Here is a 22,886-nt window from a genome sequence, read left to right on the forward strand (position 1 = left end):
GCTTCTCGACTTGAAAAAAACAAAACAACTGCACCAGTTCATAAGTATGCTGCTGTACTATGAGACTAAGTCTCCTAATACCTTTTGGGGAAAACAAACACGCGCGCGCGCACACATACACACACACGCGCGCGCACGCGCACACACACACACACACACACACACACGATTGGAATGTTAAGTGTCTGAGGACATAAAAAGAACCTAACAACTGTGTGTTGCATCTGAGAGAAAGTACGTGTGTGCGGTCTCAGGCTGAAGGGACATAACTGAGGAACAATTCCAGCTCCAACCAATGAACTATTCCGTTCCATAACAAAATCAGCCAATGAAAATCTCGAATAAATCTGGGAAATTTTATACAGGAAATTCAAATGCGAATGGCTACCGACTGTTGACAACAGCTGAAGGAAAGAAATTATTAAAGGAATCATTATCATGGAATCGGAGGTGAGACATACCCGTTTTTGATTTGATCCATTTTTCGAAAGAGACTTGTATATATCTTAGCGAGCATCTTCTTGACAAACATGATCATGACGAGGATTGTAGGCAAGCGTGTTTGAATCGGCAACACATGATTATGGCATCGGTTGCTTGTAAAATTTATTCAGTACAAATGGGCTGGATGCGTCCAGTTATTGATTTATGCATACTTCATTCTATTTTCCATCAAGACCTGACTAAGCGCGTTGGGTTACGCTGCTTGCCAGGCATCTGCTTAGCAGATATGTGGTAATCGGATGATGCGTAGCATGTGGATTTGACCGAAAGCCTTGAGTAACTGTATGTAAAGTTTTTGAAGGTCTCATACGTGATACTTTGAATAAACATTTGATTGATAACAACTTACTGTCTGATTATCAGTTTGGCTTTACCAGTGGTAGATCCTGTGTGACTCAGTTGTTGAATACTGTACATGACTGGATGCAGTCACTTGAAAACAATAAACCAATGGATGTAATTTATCTGGACTTACAGAAGGCGTTCGATAAAGTTCCACATAATAGGTTAATTGCTAAATTGCAAGGGTACGGTATTTGTGGTAAATTGTTGGAATGGATAAAAGATTTCTTAGTTGAGAGAACACAGTACGTATCAGTAGGGACTGAGTCATCGTGTCCTGTTACGGTGAGTAGTGGTGTTCCCCAAGGCAGTGTCTTGGGGCCCACACTCTTTGTATATTATATAAATGACATGCCTGACATACTAGACTGTTTTGTGAAAATCTTTGCAGACGATACAAAGATCTATGAGGAAGTAGATTCTGATGTCGGTAGATTGAAATTACAAGTTAGTATTGATAATTTAGTACACTGGACTGATAGATGGCAAATTAAATTTAATAACAATAAATGTAAAGTTTTACACGTAGGCAGAAATAATCCACATTATAAGTATTATATGAATGGTACGGACTTGCAGGAGACTTCATCGGAGAGAGATCTTGGAGTCATTGTTGACTCTGGTCTCTCTTTTGATGTTCATATTAATGAAACCATTAAAAAAGCCAATAGATTGACCGGAATGCTAGTTGGAAACATACAGTGTAAAAGTAAAGACATAATGGTGCCATTATTTAAGTCATTAGTCAGGCCAGTCTTAGAATATGGGAATGTTGTTTGGAATACGGGTTTAGTGAAACATACAGACAGTATTGAAAATGTTCAACGAAGATTCACTAAAAGAATCATTGGCTTTGCTGATATGGACTATGAAAGTAGGTTGCAAGCACTTAAGTTACCTAGTTTAGAATATAGAAGACTGCGTGGTGATTTAATAGAGATGTATAAAATGACACATGGATTATATGACAGCAGAACCATAAACTCTTTGTTTACATTGAATGAGAACAGTACCACAAGAGGCCATTCATACAAACTATTAAAAGTTTCAGTTAAAACTTCCAGATTTGCACATTTCTTTACTAACAGAGTAACAAATGTTTGGAACAATTTGTCACAAGATGATGTTTCCGCAGGAACAGTGAATACATTTAAAAATTATCTTGATATTCATTTGAAAAATTTAAATTACAAAACTCATTTACATATTTATTGATTTTTCAAGCATTGCGCACTCAATGTTGAAAAATGCATCAGACATATGTGGGGATTCTCTTTTTCTTCCCCACATCAAGCGGGCAAAAGGCCTCGTCAGGCCTGCACGCCTTGATATGATATGATATGATATGATACTGACCTGAACTGGATACATCCCAATGACTGCTCTCCCAAGACTTATCTTGCTAAACCCCTTCAACTACGACCTTCCATATATGATACAACACTATCATAGCAACAGATATGGTGCCAGCTTCAACCAGAAACTGGCATTTACTTATTTAGTCTGACACTATCACAGGTACAGGTAAAGGTACAGTATTTGGGGCTAAAATGAAGCCTTGCGGCCTTTCCACGCCCCTTCTTGGGTTTTAGGGTTTGCATTTGCATGCTAATTTGCCTGAGTAGTTATTCGTCAGTCATATTTCTGCACTATTGATCTAGAATCACTGTTAAAAAGATTTTTGAATTGTTTAATATTTTTAGCTGCTTTCCTTATATTTATGATTTATAGTATATTCCAGTCTTTAACAACTCTGGTGCTGAAAGATGATTTGCGGATATTAGTCCTGCAAAACTGGGTATAAATGTTAGTGAGTTTCTGGTTTTATCAGACTTGTCAGATGAGAAAAAAGTGTTAGAATCAATATCAGCAATTTTGTTTTTGATCTTGATTATCTGAATCATCTCCTCTAAAGCGCCTGTATTTGAATGAATGTAGATTTAATTGTGTCAACTGACTGGTAATCTAAATCTCTGGGTTCCAGCACCATTCTCGTTGCTCTCCTCTGAACCTGCTCAGTTGCTACTGATTGTCTTTTTAGGCTGGGATACCATATTACATTGCCATATTAGTATCAGTCATACAGTTGTCCTAAAAAGATTGGTAAAAATATTGTTATCCATGGAAGTAGAAGTTCTCCTTATAATAACCAATATTTTGTTCTCGCTTTATTCACAGCTGCCTCAATATGGGCATCAAAAGAAAAATTCTGATCAAATGTGACACCCAGGTCATTTTTCCTCAACACACTTTGAAATAACACTGGATGTGGTTTCATCAGTTTTCATGACATATTCATGTTTTGGATTATTTTTTCTTAAGTGCAGAACTTTGCATTTAGACACATTAAAATACAGGTCCCACTTATTTGACCAATTCTGTAGGTTGTTTATATTGTCATGTAGTTGTAATCTTGAGAAGTTCCCAGTTTTATCATAGATTTTATTATTATCAGCAAACATTTTCAACAACTACTTGCACAGTTCGGAAGATCGTTTATAAAAAATAGTGAATAAAATTGGCCCCAAAATTCTTCCTCGGGCCAGTGGGGAATCCCACTTAAAACTCGTGCAGCTGGTGAATAACTTTTACCGACACGTACCCTCTGGATTCTCCTAGACAGGAATGCTGTAGTGTAATCCACTTTAAGACATTGCCTGTAAGTGTAATCCCATAAGCATCTAGCTTAGACAGTATCCTGAAATATGGCACAGAGTCAAAAGCTTTTTTAAAGTCCAAGTAAATAATATCAGCAGGCTCCTTTTCTTCCATAGATTGTGTTAAATCTTCCATCACCTCCAGAAGCTGTGTAATACATGATCAGTGTTTTCTAAATCCATGCTAACATGGTGAATATACCAGGTAGGTTGTTTGCAGTCATAAAGTCATCTAGTATGTCTCTGACTATTGACTCTATTACCTTGCACTAGTTGCAGGATATACAAGTAAGGCTCACTGGTCGATAGTTACTTGGGTCTGATCTAGTCCCCTTTTTATAGATGGCTGTAACTACTGCTACTTTCCAGTCGTCTGATACCTCTCCTACCTCCAAGGACTTGTTGAATAACACACAAAAAGGTGCAGAAAGCTCTATGCATAGTTCCTTTAGAATTCATGGAGGTATCTGGTCTGGGCCCTGAGCTTTGCTGGGGTTTAGTGCCTTTAGTTATCTTTTACAGCTTTTGGAGTTAATATAATATCAGACAAAGCGGAGGAAGCATACTTCTCTTCTGTTGTCAAAGTTGGGATATTGCTCAAGTCTTCATCGGTAAAGACGCTAGCGAAGAAATCATTTAAAGTCTTTGCCTTATCCTCATCACTGACAGCTAACAGTAATGAAGAAACAGTGATCAGTTTGATCCTGTTCTTGCACAATATTTTCTTCACAAGTATTTTGAATCAAAGTTGTTTGTTTTACCTTTGTTCAGTGCACATTATTTCCTTGTATTGATACAGTTGGTATGTTGTGTTTATATATATATATATATATATATATATATATATATATATATATATGTGTGTGTGTGTGTGTGTGTGTGTGTGTGTTTCCCCCAGAGAAAGCCTTTGTTGACAAGAAATGGGTTGAGCAAACTGCCTATGCCAGGTAGTCGTCTTAAGCCTCCCCAGAATTTCAAACGAGCGCGCAGCCCAGAAGAGGAGGTAAGATGTTTGACAGTTTATCATGAGAGTTGCTAATTAATGTACACTTTTTCTCCTTCTTTTTCTTATCTACATGTCTCAAAACATGCATGAAGCCCCGTGCACTCGTTTGCATGTTGGCATCTGTCAGTCTAGAGAGACCATGGATTTGCACCGGTAATGACCTACTGGTCTGTGCTGTCAAACATCATCTACAGCTGTAAAGGCCCAAGCAGGAGTGACAGTCTTAACTGCAGCAACTGCTTGCATGCTTAAAATGTGTTACATTTACTTAGTGATTCACACATATGTACATGCTCAAGCTCACACACATGCATGGACAGCAGACACTCTTCAACTTCCTTCTCACTTTCTCAGATTTTAAAGGTTAGTGGTGCTTTATAAGTTATAGTATTCAATACACTGTGTTTGTGTCTTGACTATTTTGTGTATGATGCCAGAACTGGTTGTTACAAACTTTTATGGAATATATGGAATATATTTATGGAATATATTAACCAACAGAGCCCCCAATTTCAAGTTCATGCATAAGACTGAATAACCCTTCTGGTATCTTTTTTAGGGTATCTCATATTGGAAAGCCTTAAGGACAGTCACTCTTTGTGACTCTATTGCATCAGACTCAGTAATATGTGGTGAACAAGGATGGAGAAAAAGAATGTTGGCACATTTAATCTTCATTATACATTTCCAAACATTACACTTTGAGTCAATGTTAACTGTCCTAGAGTTCACTTGAATAGATTCAGGACAGACTGATACTTCTTGAAAGGTGATAGCCTAAACAAGTATGTCCATATCATGCTTCATGTCTCCTTGACTCAGTCATTATTTTTTATCATTATGGTTTATCCACAGCCACAGGAAACTGAATTCAAAAAGACTCGGCTGGATGAAGAGGAGGTGCAGGAGACCTTTGCTTCTTGTTCTTCCAGCATCTCTAGGTTGTCTTCCACATCAAGCGTTTCAGGGGCTCGACCAGCCAGCAAGCTTACCAAGCCATCCACTGCCCAGCCTCACCTGAAGAAATCCACCTCCACAGCAACATGCTCTGCACGCACTGTGACCCAACCTAAGCCTTCTGCTGATCCTATCAGAAAAGGTGCGGATTCACCTTTGATTATGAGGTGTTTTGAATTGTCCACGATCCAGTGTATTGAGTATAAAATGTTTTGAAGCGTCCACTTTTTTATTTGTATATTATATCCAAAAAGACATCCAAAAAGTAGTTACGTGAATTATGAGTTACTTGCTGAAACATTTGGAAGTGTGCTTTCTTTACCAAATTATTAAAATTCTGTTGAACATGTCCTTTCGGTGACTGGTCAGACTGAAATAGAGAAAAGCGATTCACTGACTTGAGTGCAGTTCACTAGCAGTGTAAGGTTTTGATGTGCGTCTGATTGTTGAACGAATGTATTATTGAATCTGAGGTCTTATTTGTAATTAATGAGATTGCAGTAAATGGTACTGTTGTTTGAATTCGAACACATGCTCGTATGCACATGCATGAGAAACTGGTTTCCAGGTGTTTATATTTTTAAGTTAATTTTTGTTAATCACAATGATTTGCATATTCATGTGCCTGTTTAAAAGTTTCACATGTTAAGAAAACAATGTCCAGTGAATATGGCATTGTTATGCACTAATGCAGGGCCAGCAATGGGGCAGGGAACAAGGAAACCTGTGGCCTCCAGGTCAGCCACTGTTGTGTCCAGGCCTCCAGTACCTCGGCCAGCAGCCTCCCGCCCAGGTATAAGTGTGTGTGTGTGTGTGTGTGTTGAGCCTGCTGTTTTTTGTTGTGTTTTTTTCTTTCTCACAGTTCCTGTTCTTTGAAGTTGTATTCTTAGATAAGATGTCTGGAGTGTCTGTGTGTTCTTTGTTTTGCTTTGTTTTAACTCTTTCGCTGCCAGGAAAATAAGATTTAAGTGAAATCTATTTGCCAGGGTTTTTTTTTCTCACAAAAAACGGGTATAAATTTTCAAAAAAAATTCTGTGCTCTTTGTTTTTTGAGAAAGACCCATAAAAGAATATATTTTCTGAAAGGTAAATCAATAAAGAATACAAAAGACATAATGTTTTCCCATTTTATATATTTTTAGTGACATGCTGTTGTTTTAAAATCAGTGTTTTTTTTGTTGTCACATTTTCAACATGTTCATTCAAACATTAGTCAGGTAATTTGCACTAAAATATCATATTTTCTGGACAAATGGATATCTGCACACACAAAATCATTCTAGAACAACCGCAATACAAATTTTTTAAAAAGAGAGAGATACACAATGCAGTGTGACTTCTCCAAGTGATAATATGGATGTGAGGCCACGCCCCGTCAGTCTCCAACCCCCTCCTCTTCACCCCTCTTACACGATCACTTTATCCAATTCTCTTCAGACCGCATTGGCTGAGTGCCAAGAAAATTGTTCACACTGTGTCCTGCTAATAATTCGGTTAGTTTGTGTCGTCTGCTACAGTTGTGCAGCCGGCATTACTCACTGGTGGTCGTATCTTGGCCATTCTCTTGATTGCTCCCTTTATTTTCTATCAAATCGTCCTATAAACGTTCATCACTGTCTTCTCCAAATTTACGCTTCAATTCTTTATGAGCATCAGCTAAAGAAAGCAATCTTGGTTGATTTAGTTCTCCACGATCGCATGTCGAGCACAGCGTCAGTCCGACATTTTGTTGAGTGAGCGAGGAAAGGAGCCAGGCAAAACACTGCGACAGTGACCCAACCAAAACGTTCAAATGAAGGACTGCCTCATGACGTAGATGGGGTTTCTGGCTATGAATAGAATCTAGAAAGATTCCCTAAGCTAAAGCAACCAGCATTTTCGTCAACGAACTGAATGCAAACCAGGGAAAAGTCAGAATATTTCGATGACGAGTTATCTCGTCATTGTGGCAGCGAAGCGTACATACTTGCGATGACGAGTTATCTCGTCATATAGGCTAGGGGTTAAAGGAAGTGCTCACTTCCTGAACAGCTAAAAACTATACCGAATTCCTTATTTACACAGTCATTTTATTTAAGGAAATGCACATATATCCATGTCATAATAATAGTAATAATGATAGTATTTATAGAGCGCTAATCTTGTGCAGAGACAAATCTAAGCGCTTTCACACCAGTCATTCACACGCATGCATATCTCTTAAAGTGAACTGTGAAGAAACTGAAGACAAGGAAGAGGCAGGGGAGGGAGGCTTGTGAAGAGGTGGGTTTTAAGGGCAGACTTGAAAGAGCTGAGTGCGGAGACCTAGCGAAGCGAAAGAGGAAGTTCATTCCAAATGCAAGGTCAAGAGACAGAGAAAGAATGGCGTCCAACAGTGGAGTGTTTGAATCTGGGTATGCATAAACAGAGTGGATCTGAAGCCGATCGTAGAGAGTGAGATGGAGTGTAGAGGTGAAGGCAGCCACAAACATAGGAAGGGGTAGATTTGTGAATACATTTTTAACATAGATTGCTGATCTTGTACTTTATTCTGTGTGAGACATGGAGCCAATGGAGATGTTGCAAAATAGGAGTGATGTGCTCAGATCTTTTCTTTCTGAGGACGAGTTGGGCAGCAGAGTTTTGTATGCGCTGAAGGGACTGAATGGATGAAACAGGCAAACCAGACAATAGAGAGTTAGAGTAGTCAAGGCGAGAGAGAATGAGAGAAACGACAAGTCTAGATGTTGCGTTGGTGGACAAATATTTCCGAATGGAAATGATGCATTGCAATTTGACAGTAGCAGGATTGACATGTCTAACTCAACTGATAAATTTTTTCATCATCGAGGTTATAGAAGTGTTGTTTTAGTCAAATAGTGTGGTAGGTTATTTACATTACAAAGCTCTGACTTGGAGGTGTGAAAGAGGAAAGCACTGGTGGAGGAATCTTAGTTTTATGCCTTTTTTTTCTTTGAAAAAATTATTGTTGAAATGATAGAATTAGTTTATTTTTGAAAGATCAGTCATATTTATTCATTTTTGTATATATACTTCTTTCCCTCGGATTAATCAGTTGCATCACGAATAAGGCACATATATATGTGTTTATGACTCTTACCCAGAAGTACAACTCATATGCATGTAGTTACAGTATAATTTGTCTTTTCTTTCTCAATTGGTGCAACTCCCAGATTCACTGGTTCAGATCTATAACTGGGCATAGTCCATTTTCAGACATTTGTGTGCACGCTAGGTATATTCTTTAGGAGATGTTTATGCATATCATGTATGTTCATGTAACAACAAATAATGACTGATATGGATTACTGGGTTTTTAACAAGCATTTTTGATCTCTTGCATGTGTATGTATACACACTAGATTTGGGCACCAGAAGGTCTACGTATATATTGACATAGGAGATCTTAAAGATACCCATCGTTAATCCACCAGGTGCAGAGATTGGGAAAGAAGCCAAACATCCTGACTGAAAAACCAGGGCTTTCACCATTCGTGTACTGCGCCTATAGGACTGTTAGTCTACAACAGTACAAGTGTCATTTCTTGCTGCAGGTGCCTCAGCTGCCTCACAGAAACCTGCTGCAGGAAGAACAGGGGCGCCTTCGCAGACTGCATCCGTAGGTTAGTTGTTTTGTTTTATTTAACTCTGTTTATGGTGTCAGTATGATTAATTAATTCTATATGGTGGTGGTGTGTAGTTCTCAAAATTTGTGTTTATTGGCTGCTATGTTGCTGATAAATTCCCTGGGGACATTGTGCCATGTCCTCCGGAGGAGCAAGGCCCTTCCATCCATCCCTCCACTGAGAAGGATGCTTAGGGTTGTGAGTGCTTTGTTGTTCTGGACCCCCCTTACCCCCCACCCCACCACTGATCCTCATTCAGTTCCTTGAGGAGGCGTCACTTTGTTTGGACAAATCCATATACACTGTACCACAACTGCTTGGTAGATGCTTGGCCAGCAGCATAACTCAACGTGCTAAATCAGGCCTTGAATGCATGCATATTATATATTTGTGTATTTATTAGAGTGAATTTCTTCTACAGAATTTTGCCAGAGGACAACCCTTTTGTTGCCATGGGTTCTTTTTTCAGTGCACCAAGTGAATTTGGCACACAGGACCTTGGTTTCTCATCTCATCTGAATGACTTGATGCTCAGTTTAATTCTCCATTCAAACTTGGGAGAAAGGGTGAGACTGGGATTAAAACCTGGACCCTCCTCACAGACACTGTATTTGCGGATAAGCATCATAACCATTTTGCCACCTTCAGTAACTCTCTCGGACACTGCATTGTCAGATCAGCGCCTTAACCACTATGCCATCTTCCCCATCCTGTTCCAAGGGGGAGGCAAGAAGCGACCGGCCTGGGACCTGAAAGGACGGCTGCAGGACATGGAGGCTGTGCTGAGTCAGCGCGAGGCCAGCGCCACCAGCCTGCAGTCTCAGCTGCAGTCCTACAACCAGCGCATAGAGCAGCTGGAGAACCAGAAGCAGCAGCTATCCGGGGACATCGCCAAGCGCTCCCAGCAGACAGAAAAAGTCAGCCAGGAGAATGAAGGCTTGCGAGGGCAGATGAGGTGAGGACCTCTTTCTCCAATGGTTTATCTGTTCTTTCGTTCCTCAACTTGAAATAAGGCTGTTTTTTTTGTTGTTGTTTTGTTTGTATTTGACGCATGGATGCACCCAAAGATTAGATCAGTGAGCGATAGATTTTTGTTGTGATGATTTGGAGGTCTACTCATATCTACGCTTAACCATTTTCAGAATCAGAGTAACTTTAATATCTAAGTGAAAGAAGTCTGTGATACATACAGTGGGACGTAGACTAAAATAATCTTGGTAAAAGTCGACTTACTTGGGATAAAAGAGGCGACGTATCGAGCCACAGGCTCTTCTTCAGGCAAATGAAATGAGTGAGTGACAGACAGAAAGATACAGACAGAGAGGGAGAGAGTAAAGTTCAGGAAAGGAAAGTAATGAGAAGTCACAGGAAAGGACACAAAAAACAAAGAAACTGTCAGTGTGAGTGTATGAAGGAAAGAAAGGGCTCTGAAAGGGAAGGGTGAGGGAGAAAAAAAAAAGGAGGGTTGGGGTGGGGGTGGAGGGGGGTGAGAGGGCAGGAGTGAGGGAAGGGGGTGGAAGAGACTGTTAGTGTTAGGGACATATGAACGAGAAAGTGAAATAATAAATGGTGGGAAAAAAAAAAAATATATATACATGTGATACATACAGATTACAAGCAAAAGAATGAATGCGACATACTATGTACATAACAAAAACACACAAAACTGGCTAATAGCAAACCAAGCTTTGCCACTATCTAAAACACAAAATGCACGCACCACCACCACCACCACCCAACCCCCTTTTTGCTTGTACACTTGCACAACGTTTTGAACAAATATGATGCATAGGTCAGTAAGTGAATTCCCACCACTTGGAGATATCTCCATTTATGGGTCTTTCTTTTCAGGGACCTGGAAAATGAGATGGACTCAATGCGTCGGAAACTCCAGCGGGAAATAGAGGACTTGACTTTCTCCAAGTCTTCCCTGGAACGACAGAACGCTACTTTAGATGGGGAACTAAGTGCTTCAAGAACGGAGATTAGTGGTCTAAAGTCGTCTGTGGCCCAACTCACTTCATCTCAGGCCAAAGTCAATGCTGAGCTGGAAAGTACAAAGGTCAGTGTGCAGAATATGGTTGTGTGTCTTTGTGTTGCTTATTTTGCTCTATCTTAAAGAATAAAATTCAGCTGCTTTCTTTTCTTTTCTAAATTGCTCAGAACAATTCATATATAGGGTTAGATTGTGTGGATTCAGTGCATTTTGTTTTGATGAAATGAACTAAAAAGTGCACTATATTGGAAGTATTGTGTGGTGGAAAAAAATGTTAACAACTCTGTTTAAGTTGACACCATTTTTGCTGTTCCTTCAGGTGTTTGCATGTCACCATAATGGAATCAACAGCTCCACTGCCAGAGCATGTATGATCTAAGCCTGTCAGAATACACAAGGTCAGCCATTTGCGTTCTGAGACAAATAGCCAGTTGAGATGTTCTCTATGAAAACAAAACCAAGAAGTGTGGTCCATCTGGAAATGGTAAGATGTACAAAGCTTGACTGCAAGACTTGATTTCTTCATACAATGATTTATGAAGTGTATTCATCAACATCTTACAGTACACTGTCTGTGGTCCCTACACCTTTGTAAACCAAATCTCAGCCCAGTATGGATCTCATAGTAATAAAGCATTTCTTCCATTTATTTGAAATGGTGGAATGGAGGGATGGTTTAGTGGATAGAGGCTTCCTGGTTAGTTTGATTTGTGTTCAATTAGTTTTTCATGAAAGTGTGATGGCTGAAGCCAAGCTCAAGGGAACATTATGTGGAATGTCTTTTACTGACTTGTTTGTTTGTTTGTTTTTGTCAGCTGGGGTTGGACCAGGCATTCCGCGACATCCGTGCTCGCGATGAAGAGATCTGTGAGCTGAAAGAGATGTTGGCAGAGCGCGAGGCCACCATTGAAGAGAACCAGAAGAAGATCCGGGATCACGAGACTGTGAGACGACAGCTGCACAACACTATTCAGGAACTGAAGGTTGGTCTGTGTGTTCTTCTCTGGTGTGTCTCGTGTCTGCTGTGTGAGTAGTTGTCTGTTTGATTTCAGAGCCTTTTCCTTCCTCTGTATCATTTTTTGTTGTTGTTGCCTGTATGATGAATACTTCAGGGTTCTCTCCTGTAACTAGAACTCTGCATACACCAGTGAGTAAAGGATTTTTTTTCTTCTTTTTTTTCCCCTCATGAAAGTCAGCTACCAGACCTTAATGTTGTCCCTCATTTCTCAACAATAAATTGACCCCTTCATTTCCACTTGCTATCCATTTTCATCTGTCTCTGATGAGTGCAACAGTTGAATTGTCAGATTGCTGGATTCTCGCCCAAGTTTCCTGAGTTCAGTCCCTGGTTTCGGCGCTGGCACCTGGTGGGTAAAGGATGGAGAATTTTCCGGTCCTTCAGGCCAACATATGTGCAGACCTGCAAGAGCCTAGACCCCTTTTGCATGTTTACACACACATAAGTTCAAATTCTCACGTTAACTATCCTGTGATCCATGTCATCATTTGATGGGTTATGGAAATAAGAACATACCCAGCATGCACACCCAGGAAAATGGAGAGTAGCTGCCAACATGGGGTTAAAAAACAAAAATTGTCATATACATAAAAAGGGATATGTGTGTGTGTGTACGTGTGACTGAACCCGACTGAATGACAAAGAAATGTGTAATGAAAGCCCAAAGTGCAGCTCTCAGTCAGATCTGCCTGTTTATGCAGACTGTTGTGCAAATGACTCCATGTTTGTAAATCGCTTAGAGCTTGGTCTCTGACCAAGGATATGTGCTATATAAGTATCCATATCATCATCTCATAATCTCATCCCTGCCCTCCATCTCTTAATTATGCCCCTGCTCTCCACCTCTCTCACACATGCACACCTGTTACAAGCATCAGAACTGAGACGGATGAGGAAAACAGCCCTCATGACCTTTTGCAGCGGAGAGTGAGGGGCCATGGTTATACACCGTTGCTGGCATAGCATCAATATGAAGCCATGATTACATTTCAGAATTTGCTATTTCTTATGTTTCTTGAGAGGCCATGTTTTCATGACAGCTGTTCCAATAATGATATAAAAAGAAATATATTTTGTGTGTGTGTGTTTCTGTTTTCAGGGCAACATCCGAGTGTTCTGCCGAGTGCGGCCGTTGATTGGAGAAGAGCTGATGACCAGCGACGGTGCTATTCACCACCTCAACTTCCCTGACCCAGACAACAAAGTGCTGGAAATGGACCGCCTTACAGAAATGTCCATGAATGAGGTAACCCTGATCAGGGCAAGTGGACATCTTCAGTTCATGTGTGTAGCTGAGTATGAAGCCTGCAGAACTTTACTGTCAACTGTTAAAGGTCAAGTCACACCACAGAATAATAGAAAAAGGCTTAGACTGTCACTGTGTTGAGACGCAACAGAGCTTTGGTCATGGACATCTTTGAACTCCATACACTGGTTTATTGTGGCAAAGATTTGAATCCTCCCGAATATTGAGATCAGAAGTCAAAGGTGATTGTCACAAGATGGTATCATTCTGTCTCCTTATTTTATATTGCCACCCCACCCCATCCCCCACTATTTTTTGTGTGTGTGTGTGTGTAAGTCATGTGGTGGATTTAGCAGGTATCATACACATCTTTCAGGCCTGGTTTTTCTTAGGTTATTGGTGCATGTATTCTGATGCAGTCCTGAGGGAGAGTTACCACCATCATCATGTTCAGCATTGGCTTTGTGTACAGAGTACCTTGTACAACAACAGACGGGGCAACAACAAGTACGAGTTCAGCTTTGACCGTGTCTTTCAACCGGAAAACACCCAGGAGGAGGTGTTTGAAGAAATCTCACAGCTTGTGCAGGTTAGCCATTGCCAGATTATGTCAGTTCATGTCACATAATTAGCATGTAATACAGTTCTGTGGAAATGCAGACATGCTGTCTTGTCTGGTTTATCATCATGATTTCATTTTGATATAAATTGTAATCAGAGTATAACACCTTATTATTGACAGCCTGAACACAACATTTTGTATTGTCCTCTAATGAATAAGAGTACTTACTTGTATATATATATATACATATATATTTGTTAGTGATGCCGTAATTGTGCATGGAAAGAATTTTATTTGAAGAATAGATCAATGGCTGTCCTCTTGTTTTGTGTCAGATGATGAATGCATGGAAATCTAATTCCATAATTATCAGTAATAAGTCATGATTTAAATATCACTGAGAAAGGCCAGGAAAGTTGCTGATAAGTGACAGGAAGTTAATGTACATTCTGATTCACACATACACACATGCACACTCTTGCACACAGCATGCTTCAACATTCCCTTTTATGTATTCACACTGTTGGTGGCACAGAGAATTACAAAGATGACCAGCAAAGTTCACGATAATGAGTAGTTTTGCAGACATGGAAAGATTTCACGAGCTGAATTTTATTTTTTTATTTTATTTTTATATGACAAGTGAACTGCTAAGATAGTAAGAATAAACATAAGTTACATTGACCTTACCTGTGAAAATATTCATGGAATCCAAGCTTTCTCAAACTGGAAAAAAAGGTATACTGAAATAAGCCAAATTAGCCACCAGTCTTATTGAAATAAAATTCTTTATATAAAAGCAGGTGAAAGAAGAATGGGGTAGATAACATCCAGCAGCTGATAACTGTCTTGACAAGTGAGTTTGTGGGAAAGGGGTCTGATGTTGGTGGTTTTACCTTATTCATCACTGTGAATTCTGTTGATTGGCACATTACCCATGTGTGTTCTGTTTGGTGTTCAGTACCTCACAATTTCATGATCAGCATTCCATATAAGGATTGGTGTTAGGTTCTGAAAAGGCACTTATGTCATTATTAACTGATATCCATCTAACATAAGCTCACATAGTTACTCATAGTTATATTAATGCATGTAGATATATTCTTGCCATATTTTGGTTTGTGCTGGTATATTGTATAATTCACCACTGTTTCTGATGGTTGTCGTATTTTGGTTTGTGCTGATATATTTTACAATTCATTACTGTTCCTGAAGTGGTGGTACATATGACAGGCCAGTGCTGCTGTTCTGTTTCAGAGCGCGCTGGATGGATACAATGTGTGCATCTTTGCCTATGGGCAGACGGGCTCTGGGAAAACATACACCATGGAAGGGGGGTCAGTGAGGGACGAAGAGAGCATGGGAATGATTCCCCGAGCGGTCAGCCAGATCTTCGCCACAGCCCAGGACCTGCAGGACAAGGGGTGGCAGGTAGGCTGCCCAGTGCCTGCTGGACAGGTGCTGGTGGTGTAGGGGTGAAAAAACAACAACACCTGACTGAAGGCACTGTGTTGTGATGATTTAACAGAAAATATAACCTTCAGTGCAAAGGTTTTTAAAAAACAACAACAAAAAAACAAGAGGCAAAGCCTTCAAGACTCACTTGTGCTTCATGCTTTATCCAGTAAAGGAATCATGAGGATAAAAAAAAAAAAAAAAAAAAGATTAAAAAAATTGTTGAAAAGTGCACTATTAAATATGATATATAAAATAAGCTTGGGAGAAAAAAATCTTAAAAAAAAAAAAAGAAATAAAAAGAAAGGCATGCGAGTGGGATTGAACCAGTCATGTTCAGTTCCGATGCAAGCAAACTAATCCCCAAGGCTGCAGCACATCTGACATCAAATGACTAATTTAATACTTAAAGCAATTTGAATGTTTTCTTCTTCATGCGATAAATGAATATGATTGTAGTGGATGTAATAATGCCGTTTGAATCATGTTTTTTGTGTGTTTTGATATATCTCGATTATTCTTTTATTTCGGCAGTGAAGGAGACATTTCCATCACTTCAAGCAAATTGCAACACATGGTAGATCTCTAGATCTGCACAAACCAGTCTAGAACGGGCTGAAAGAAACGATTGATTCACTTTTTCTTTTATGTTCATTCCAGTTAATTCAGTGTCCACTTTAGAATATTTATATGCAGTAAACACGTCAGTGGTGTAGTTAATATCACTGTAAGTGTTCTGTCCAGAATTTGTATTTCTTTCCTTTTCATTGTGAACAAGAAAAACGAGGTCATGTCATCCTTGAACACAACCTACTTTCTAGTAGGCCAAACTCAGTGGAAAGCGGTTTCTAAAATTTTTGGATTTCGGAACATATCTCAGCAAAATAAACCGTTGATGATTCAGAAATGCAGCTTAATTCGGGAGACTTACAACCTGTTATTGGTGTGACTGTGAAGATTTTTTCATACTATGTTTAAGCCAATTTTGGTATTGGCAGACAAAGTATTTCCAGAGAAAATGGCAATGTTAAAGTTTACCACGGACACACAGACACACACGCCCACATACAGACAACTGAACACCGGGTTAAAACATAGACTCACTTTGTTTACACAAGTGAGTCAAAAAACACAAAAGGCTCTGTATTACATTGATTCAAAAGGAAACATTCAATAAAAAGGTAAAAACTTTTAAAAGCACAAAAATAAATGTGCTGTGGCAGACCTTTTTATCTTATTATAGGTTTGAAATGATTTCCAGTCTTTCAGTGGATGTATTCATGCACTGCATGTTAACATGTGTGTAAGTATACAAGAATAGTAGATCAGGAAAGGTTTTGGTGGATGTGGATTTTCATCTGACATGCAAAAAAGGCTTGGCCTTGAAAGCAAGAACTAAGAAACATGGTTACTAAGTGTAAAATTACATGTTGACAATTGTCTGTCTGATATCACTTGTTACACAAAGCAGAGCGTTACATAAAATGCCATGTGTTGTAGTGCTAGGGAAATTGTGAGGTCAGCTTTTATTGCTGATCTGTGAATTGTTAATGGTGTTGTAAGTCTGAAAACTTGGTTTCTTTTTGTCTTTATTGGTCCTTGCCTTTTTATCTAAGGATCTAAACATGTTTGATTATACCCCCAGAATGTAGGTACCTAGAAGAATGTTAGCATGTCACTTTGGCAAGATCTGTTTTTGTCTTTTCTCCTCCACTGTATGGACATAATCTTTGTGAAATTAAAAACGGGATGCTGAGCACATAAGTGGTGGGTGTTTTGCACAGTACAAGTTCAGCACATCCTTTGTGGAGATCTACAATGAGACCATCGGAGACTTGCTGGCAACCAGCAAGGACAAGAGTGTCAAGCATGAGATCCGCTTGGGCGGACGGGACAGCCAGGTCACAGTCACCAACCTGACCACGGTGGACGTCACCAGCCAAGTGGAGGTCTGTGGTGGTTCTGTGCCCTGTCATCTTTGGACTTGTTTGTTGTTTTGCTGAATGTTCCCAGCACTGATACCAAACATCAGCATACCATGTCTTTGGCTCTCTCTGTGACTCGCTCTCTGTGTCTGTTTTCTCTTTCTCTTATTCCTGCATGAGAACCAATCTTTATTTCCCATATTTGCCCATATTTGTTGTATGTGTGGAGGAAACATGAAGCATGTGCTGAAATACATATGAAAAAGAAAGAGTCTGTGAGTGTGGGCTAATACAAACATGCTGACCTCAAGTGGCACTGAAACCAAACCAGAAAGGATTATTGATAGATGTCGATAAAAACTGTGAAACAGTGGCACTTCACAAGGGACGAAACGCAGGTGCTTGTGTTCTGTGTTAATCAGTGTTTGGCCTGTCTTTGCTGATTAGTTCTTTTCTTTAAAATAGAATAAAATGAAATGAAGTAATGTTTAAAGTTTTTGAGGGTGATTGTCTGCCTTTGTTTTTACTGCACCTGATGTCATTTCTCTTGATGAGATGATAAAGTTATTATCTTATTTTAGCCATCACCTTTATAGAAATGCTGCATATCAGTGAAAGTCATTGAATAATTCAGAATTAATCAAAAATCTATTTCAACTTTTTGAAAATGAATGTTCTTGAAATAGTGGTAAATTATGCCTGTTGCTTTATAGAAATAGGCACACATAATCTTTTTTTTCTCTCTCTCTTTCCCACACTAGTAACCATTCTTCATTTGCATGCACACAAGCAGTCATAGACTGGCTTTCACCACAGTTTTAACAAGTCTTGCAAAAGCTGATCTTAAGTGCGCGCACACAAGTAATTGAGAAAATTTATGGTACTTTCTCTGATTCAGTATAATTTTATTACACATTGATGTATGTTCATAAATACACACACCAAGATTTGAATGCACATGCACATGGATGTGCTTACAGGGCAATACAAGAACATAATTATCACACACACAAACAAGACAAGTCAACAAACTGCAAACGAAAGAACATTCACATTGTGACAGTGGTAACCTTGCCTTGCAGATAGCCAAACTGCTGAAGCAGGCCAGTGAGAATCGTGCGGTGGCTGCCACAAAATGCAACGAGCGTTCGTCACGCAGTCACTCCATCTTCATGCTCCACCTGGCCGGACACAACTCCATCACCAGTGAGACTTGTCAGGGTCAGTCACTTTCTCTCCCTTTTAATTTTATTTTTATTTTTATTTTTTAATGTATTTTTCTTTTCTTTCCAGTTTCATTCCAGATCGGAAAGTTTTTTTTTTGGTAAACTCAATATATTTAATCTTTCGAACACTTCTGTTTGATAGTCCTGGACATAGGTTTCATTTCATAATTTTACATATTTTGTCTTTTTTACGCTTATCTATTTTTCCATAGTACTTTTGCAATTCCCTTTCTTTCATTGTATCCTTGCCAGGTTTTTGTTTTTGTTTTGTTTTTTTCAAATCTATAAATTGAATTAATTAAAAAGGTTTGGGGGGAGGGTGGGGAGGGGCAAACAGAGAAAGAAAGAGTTAAGCAGGAAGAGTAGCAGAAAGCTGAGTGAGTTGAAACTGATAATGTTAATAAATTCCAGTGGGAAAGCATTTTCATGGTGCTGAATGTTGTGCAGAGAGAAATGCTTACACACCGGTCATTCACATGAATGCATAGCTCTGATTAAGATTACCACCAAGGACAGGAAACCTATAAACTGACTGACTGACTGACTGACTGATTCCCTCCCTTGCAGGCACGTTGAACCTGGTGGACCTGGCCGGCAGTGAGAGGCTGAAGGACTCGGGGTCTGAGGGAAAGAGGCTGAAGGAGACACAGGCCATCAACAAGAGTCTGAGTCACTTGGGGAACGTCATCATGGCTCTGGGCAACAAGGTGTGTGTAGTTCCTGTGTGTGGGCAGTACTCATGTATTATACAGATTTCTGGGTTGACTTTTTGGCAACGCCCCCGCCCCCTTTATTTTACTTTGTTTTGGTATCAAGATATGCACTTTGCTTAATGAAGCCATCCATTGATCCCGGCTGCAAACTTATCAATTATACCAAATTACCAAAGTCAGTCACTGCCATCCATGCTAGAGTACGATAGTATGGTAGCCATTTGTTGTCAGATTGATTCAGTGTTGTACTGACAAATGCTAAAAATGATTGTATCATTTTGTGGATAGAAAAATGGCAAATTATCAGCCGGGAACTGCTGTGTCTTGTTCCAATGCACATGTGTGTGTGTGTAGTCTGCAAAATATTTGCATGTTTGCTCATGTCAATGTGCTTACCTGCCTTAACAGTCATATTCAGAAAATGTGTTTGTTGAGATTAGGGAACCCCTCCACACAAAAAAAAACCAACAATAAATAATTGTTTGTCACTTTGTGTCAGACCTCTTTTTGCAATTTTTTTTTTTTATGTGTGTAAGTTTATCAGAATGAAAGATTTGAGTGAATTCTAAAATAAGTAAAATACTTGAAAGATTGAAAAATGTAATGGAACTGGACTTCAGTGGATTTGTTTGTGTTTTGTGACCACCTATTTCTTTTTTTTACTATTCATAATTATTTTCATTGTGTGTTACTATTGTTTTTGATTATTTTTTTAAGGTCATGTGTATGTTTTCGTTGAAGTAACTTGATTCCATAAAGATCTTAAATTTGAGGTCCAGTTTCCCCACCAAAAATGAGTTGTCCAGACCAACTGTTTGTGATATACTTTACAGACATTGCTTCTCAGATATATTTGTGTTTCCAAGGGTTGACAGATCTTAAAAATAGTCATGACTGTTTAAAAGATTTCATCTGCATTGTTTTAATGATAAAAGGGAAGCAGACCTTGAAAAGAGTCATGACCGTTTAAAAAAATCATCAATATGTGATCTATATTAAATGATAATAATAATAATAAAACAGATTGTGTGGAAAGCTTAGTGCAGGAGGGATGAGTGGATGTAGCAGACATGAATGTTTTGCAGGAGAGCCACATTCCCTACAGAGACAGCAAGCTGACCCATCTGCTGCAGAACTCCTTAGGGGGCAACAGCAAGACCCTCATGTTTGTCAACATCTCACCCAAGGAAGAAAACTTCTCAGAGAGCCTCAACTCTCTACGATTTGCTACAAAGGTAAGAGGATAGTGCTGTGTGTGTGTGTGTGTGTGTGTGTGTGTGTGTGTGTGTGTGTGTGTGTGTGTACAAGCACAGGAAGTTAAGTAATATATACCAGTTGACAGTCTGTGTCTGTATCATGCCTGTAAATTCTACTCACAAAATTTTCGCATTATTCTTTATAAACAAAACATCCATTACTCATGATTAAGAACCCAGGAGAGGGATGGTATCATCACCAGTAATGGAATTAAAGAGATCTTTCACTGGGTAAAATCTGAACTGTCACTGTGTTGAGCAAAGCTGGAGATGATGGCAGCACCATCTCATAGCCCCTCCTATAGGGGATTCTGGGGGCTGTTTTCAGTATTGATAGTATGCCCAACCGTACATTCTGTGCTGTACATTTCTTTGTTATTTTAATTCTCAAGCACAAAATTGACAGAATGGTCAGCATCATCAGAGGCATGTCCTCAGTTTATGTGCATGAAGATGACTGAACTGATGCCTAGTATTCTTTTTTATATTTTGTTTTCAGGTACTGTGGAAACAATATGGACAGTGTTTTCAGCCTTGCTATGGCCGTGTTGGGTTGGCTGGTCTGTAATTAATACCATTAATCATGCTGATCTCCTCACAGCCATGCACGCCACACAGCAAGCAGCTCAGCCACACACTGCATGACGATGTTGATGAAGTGTTACATGCCTGCCCATCCCCCATGCCCCCACCCCCTGCACTACTCTCCCAACCCTCCTGTGGAGCCTGGTGACTGATGTGCTGACTGTGTTTCAGGTGAACCAGTGCAACATTGGCACGGCGCAGAAGCGATCCAAGTGAGGGGCAGCATGCAACGCGTCACACGTCTCAAGTCATTTGAAAGAGCAGCAGTATATGACAGTGAGGTTGGGAGTTGGCAGCATCCGTATTGGAACAGAAGGATGAGCACCTCGTAGTAAAGGCTTCTGTCTGAAGTTTGGGGGCTTTTGTTTTTCTTTTAATGTCACGGGGAACCAGAGCTCAAACTCATCATGGACATAAATTGTGCTTGTGCAGATTCTGTTGACTCTGTTGTGTTGCGTTTCATATCCCTTGTGTCAGAAAGATGGAACTGGAAGCTAGTAACTCACTCTCGATCTCTCTCTCTCTTTGTTCTCATATTCCTTTCACGCAACATGTACATACACATCTGTGTGTCAAGTCCATGTTTGTGTCTGTGTCTGGTTCCTGGTCTTTGTACTGCAGTGAACCACACTTCTCTCTCTCGTCTCATTCTTGTACCCACTAAACCGTGTTCTTTTGATGTGCAGAAATTCATTCATTTGAAGCGAATTTAACGATGCTGTCACTAGTCAACAGGAGATACAACTTTCTGTAGTGTTTTTCTCATGTTTTACACCATAAGAATTATGTTCAGTTGTGAGTTCAAATAATAGAGTTAATCTACAAGTTAAAGGCAGAAGGTGCAGTGCATTCACAGACACTGTGGCGGGAGTTATGGCCTTGAACCAGAAGTAAGCTGTGTTTTTTATTGTTGGGATTTTCCTTTTCAGAGAGATATTCTTTAAAAAAAAAAAAGTCTGCTTATTAAGGAATTTTTTAGTCCCTCAGACCAGTATAAAGACAGACTTTTTCCTCAGTCCAGTTGTGAGCACACTGAAGATCAGATGATTTAATCTGTGTTTAGAATTTGGTTTGTAATGGAAACAAAGCAACTCCAGCAACAAACACCGTCTCTGAGAATGATGCATTTTTGCTTGGATGGCCGGGTAAAAAACAGGAACAAAATAGAAACATGCTGGTGTCAGGTGGAAAGAAGCACGTGTGCCAGCTAGATTCTTCATATACAGCAAAGGAAGGCTGTGTTCCCTCCTCTCCAAAGAGTGGACTCCACTCTTTGTTGTGACCTGGCTTGTTCTTGACCCCAGGGCCTGAGTTTTTTCTTCATGATGGAATTGAATATGTTACTACGTCTTTAAAATGATGTTTAGATGAATGATTTTTTTTTTTAAGAATATTCTTTTTATGTAGTTATTTTCTTCTGCCTCTTCTCTATATATATCTTGAAGGTCTGTTCTGTTTCTTCTGTGTGTAAAAGGCTAAGGAAAGCAGCATGTACATATTCGTGAAACAGCCCATTATAATGCTACTTATATACTTTCCATGCCCCCCCCCCCATCCCCCTACTCTTCCCCCCAACCCCCCTTTTTTTTTAAACAATGCTCACATTTTTTATGCATAAACAATAATTCATTGTAAGCTTTTCTGGTAGCTGGTTTGTTGTTCTGTGCACGTTTCTCCATTCAACGTGTGATTACAAATGAACCGTGTTGTGTTCATGTACTGGTTCAACAGCAGAGTATTTTCAGAACCTGATGTTGCTAGGTATTTAAAGCTCCTGGGGAGTTTACTGTTTATCAAACGAAAGGAGATATG

General features: G+C 39.5%; 1 protein-coding gene across 1 annotated transcript; it reads left to right on the forward strand.

The window, feature by feature from the left end:
* The first annotated feature begins 365 nt into the window (after positions 1 to 365).
* LOC143301141 (carboxy-terminal kinesin 2-like) lies at positions 366 to 21,492 on the forward strand. Its single transcript, XM_076615211.1, has 16 exons — positions 366 to 450; positions 4,402 to 4,506; positions 5,365 to 5,608; positions 6,161 to 6,259; positions 9,021 to 9,089; positions 9,813 to 10,047; positions 10,944 to 11,154; positions 11,904 to 12,071; positions 13,206 to 13,352; positions 13,825 to 13,941; positions 15,172 to 15,345; positions 17,154 to 17,318; positions 18,377 to 18,515; positions 19,088 to 19,227; positions 20,319 to 20,468; positions 21,246 to 21,492. The coding sequence occupies exons 1-16, from the start codon at positions 439 to 441 to the stop codon at positions 21,288 to 21,290; spliced, it is 2,220 nt and encodes a 739-aa protein (XP_076471326.1). The 5' UTR covers positions 366 to 438; the 3' UTR covers positions 21,291 to 21,492.
* Positions 21,493 to 22,886: the final 1,394 nt, after the last annotated feature.

This window comes from Babylonia areolata, chromosome 27 (assembly GCF_041734735.1).
Source record: "Babylonia areolata isolate BAREFJ2019XMU chromosome 27, ASM4173473v1, whole genome shotgun sequence".
NCBI lineage: Eukaryota > Metazoa > Mollusca > Gastropoda > Neogastropoda > Buccinidae > Babylonia > Babylonia areolata.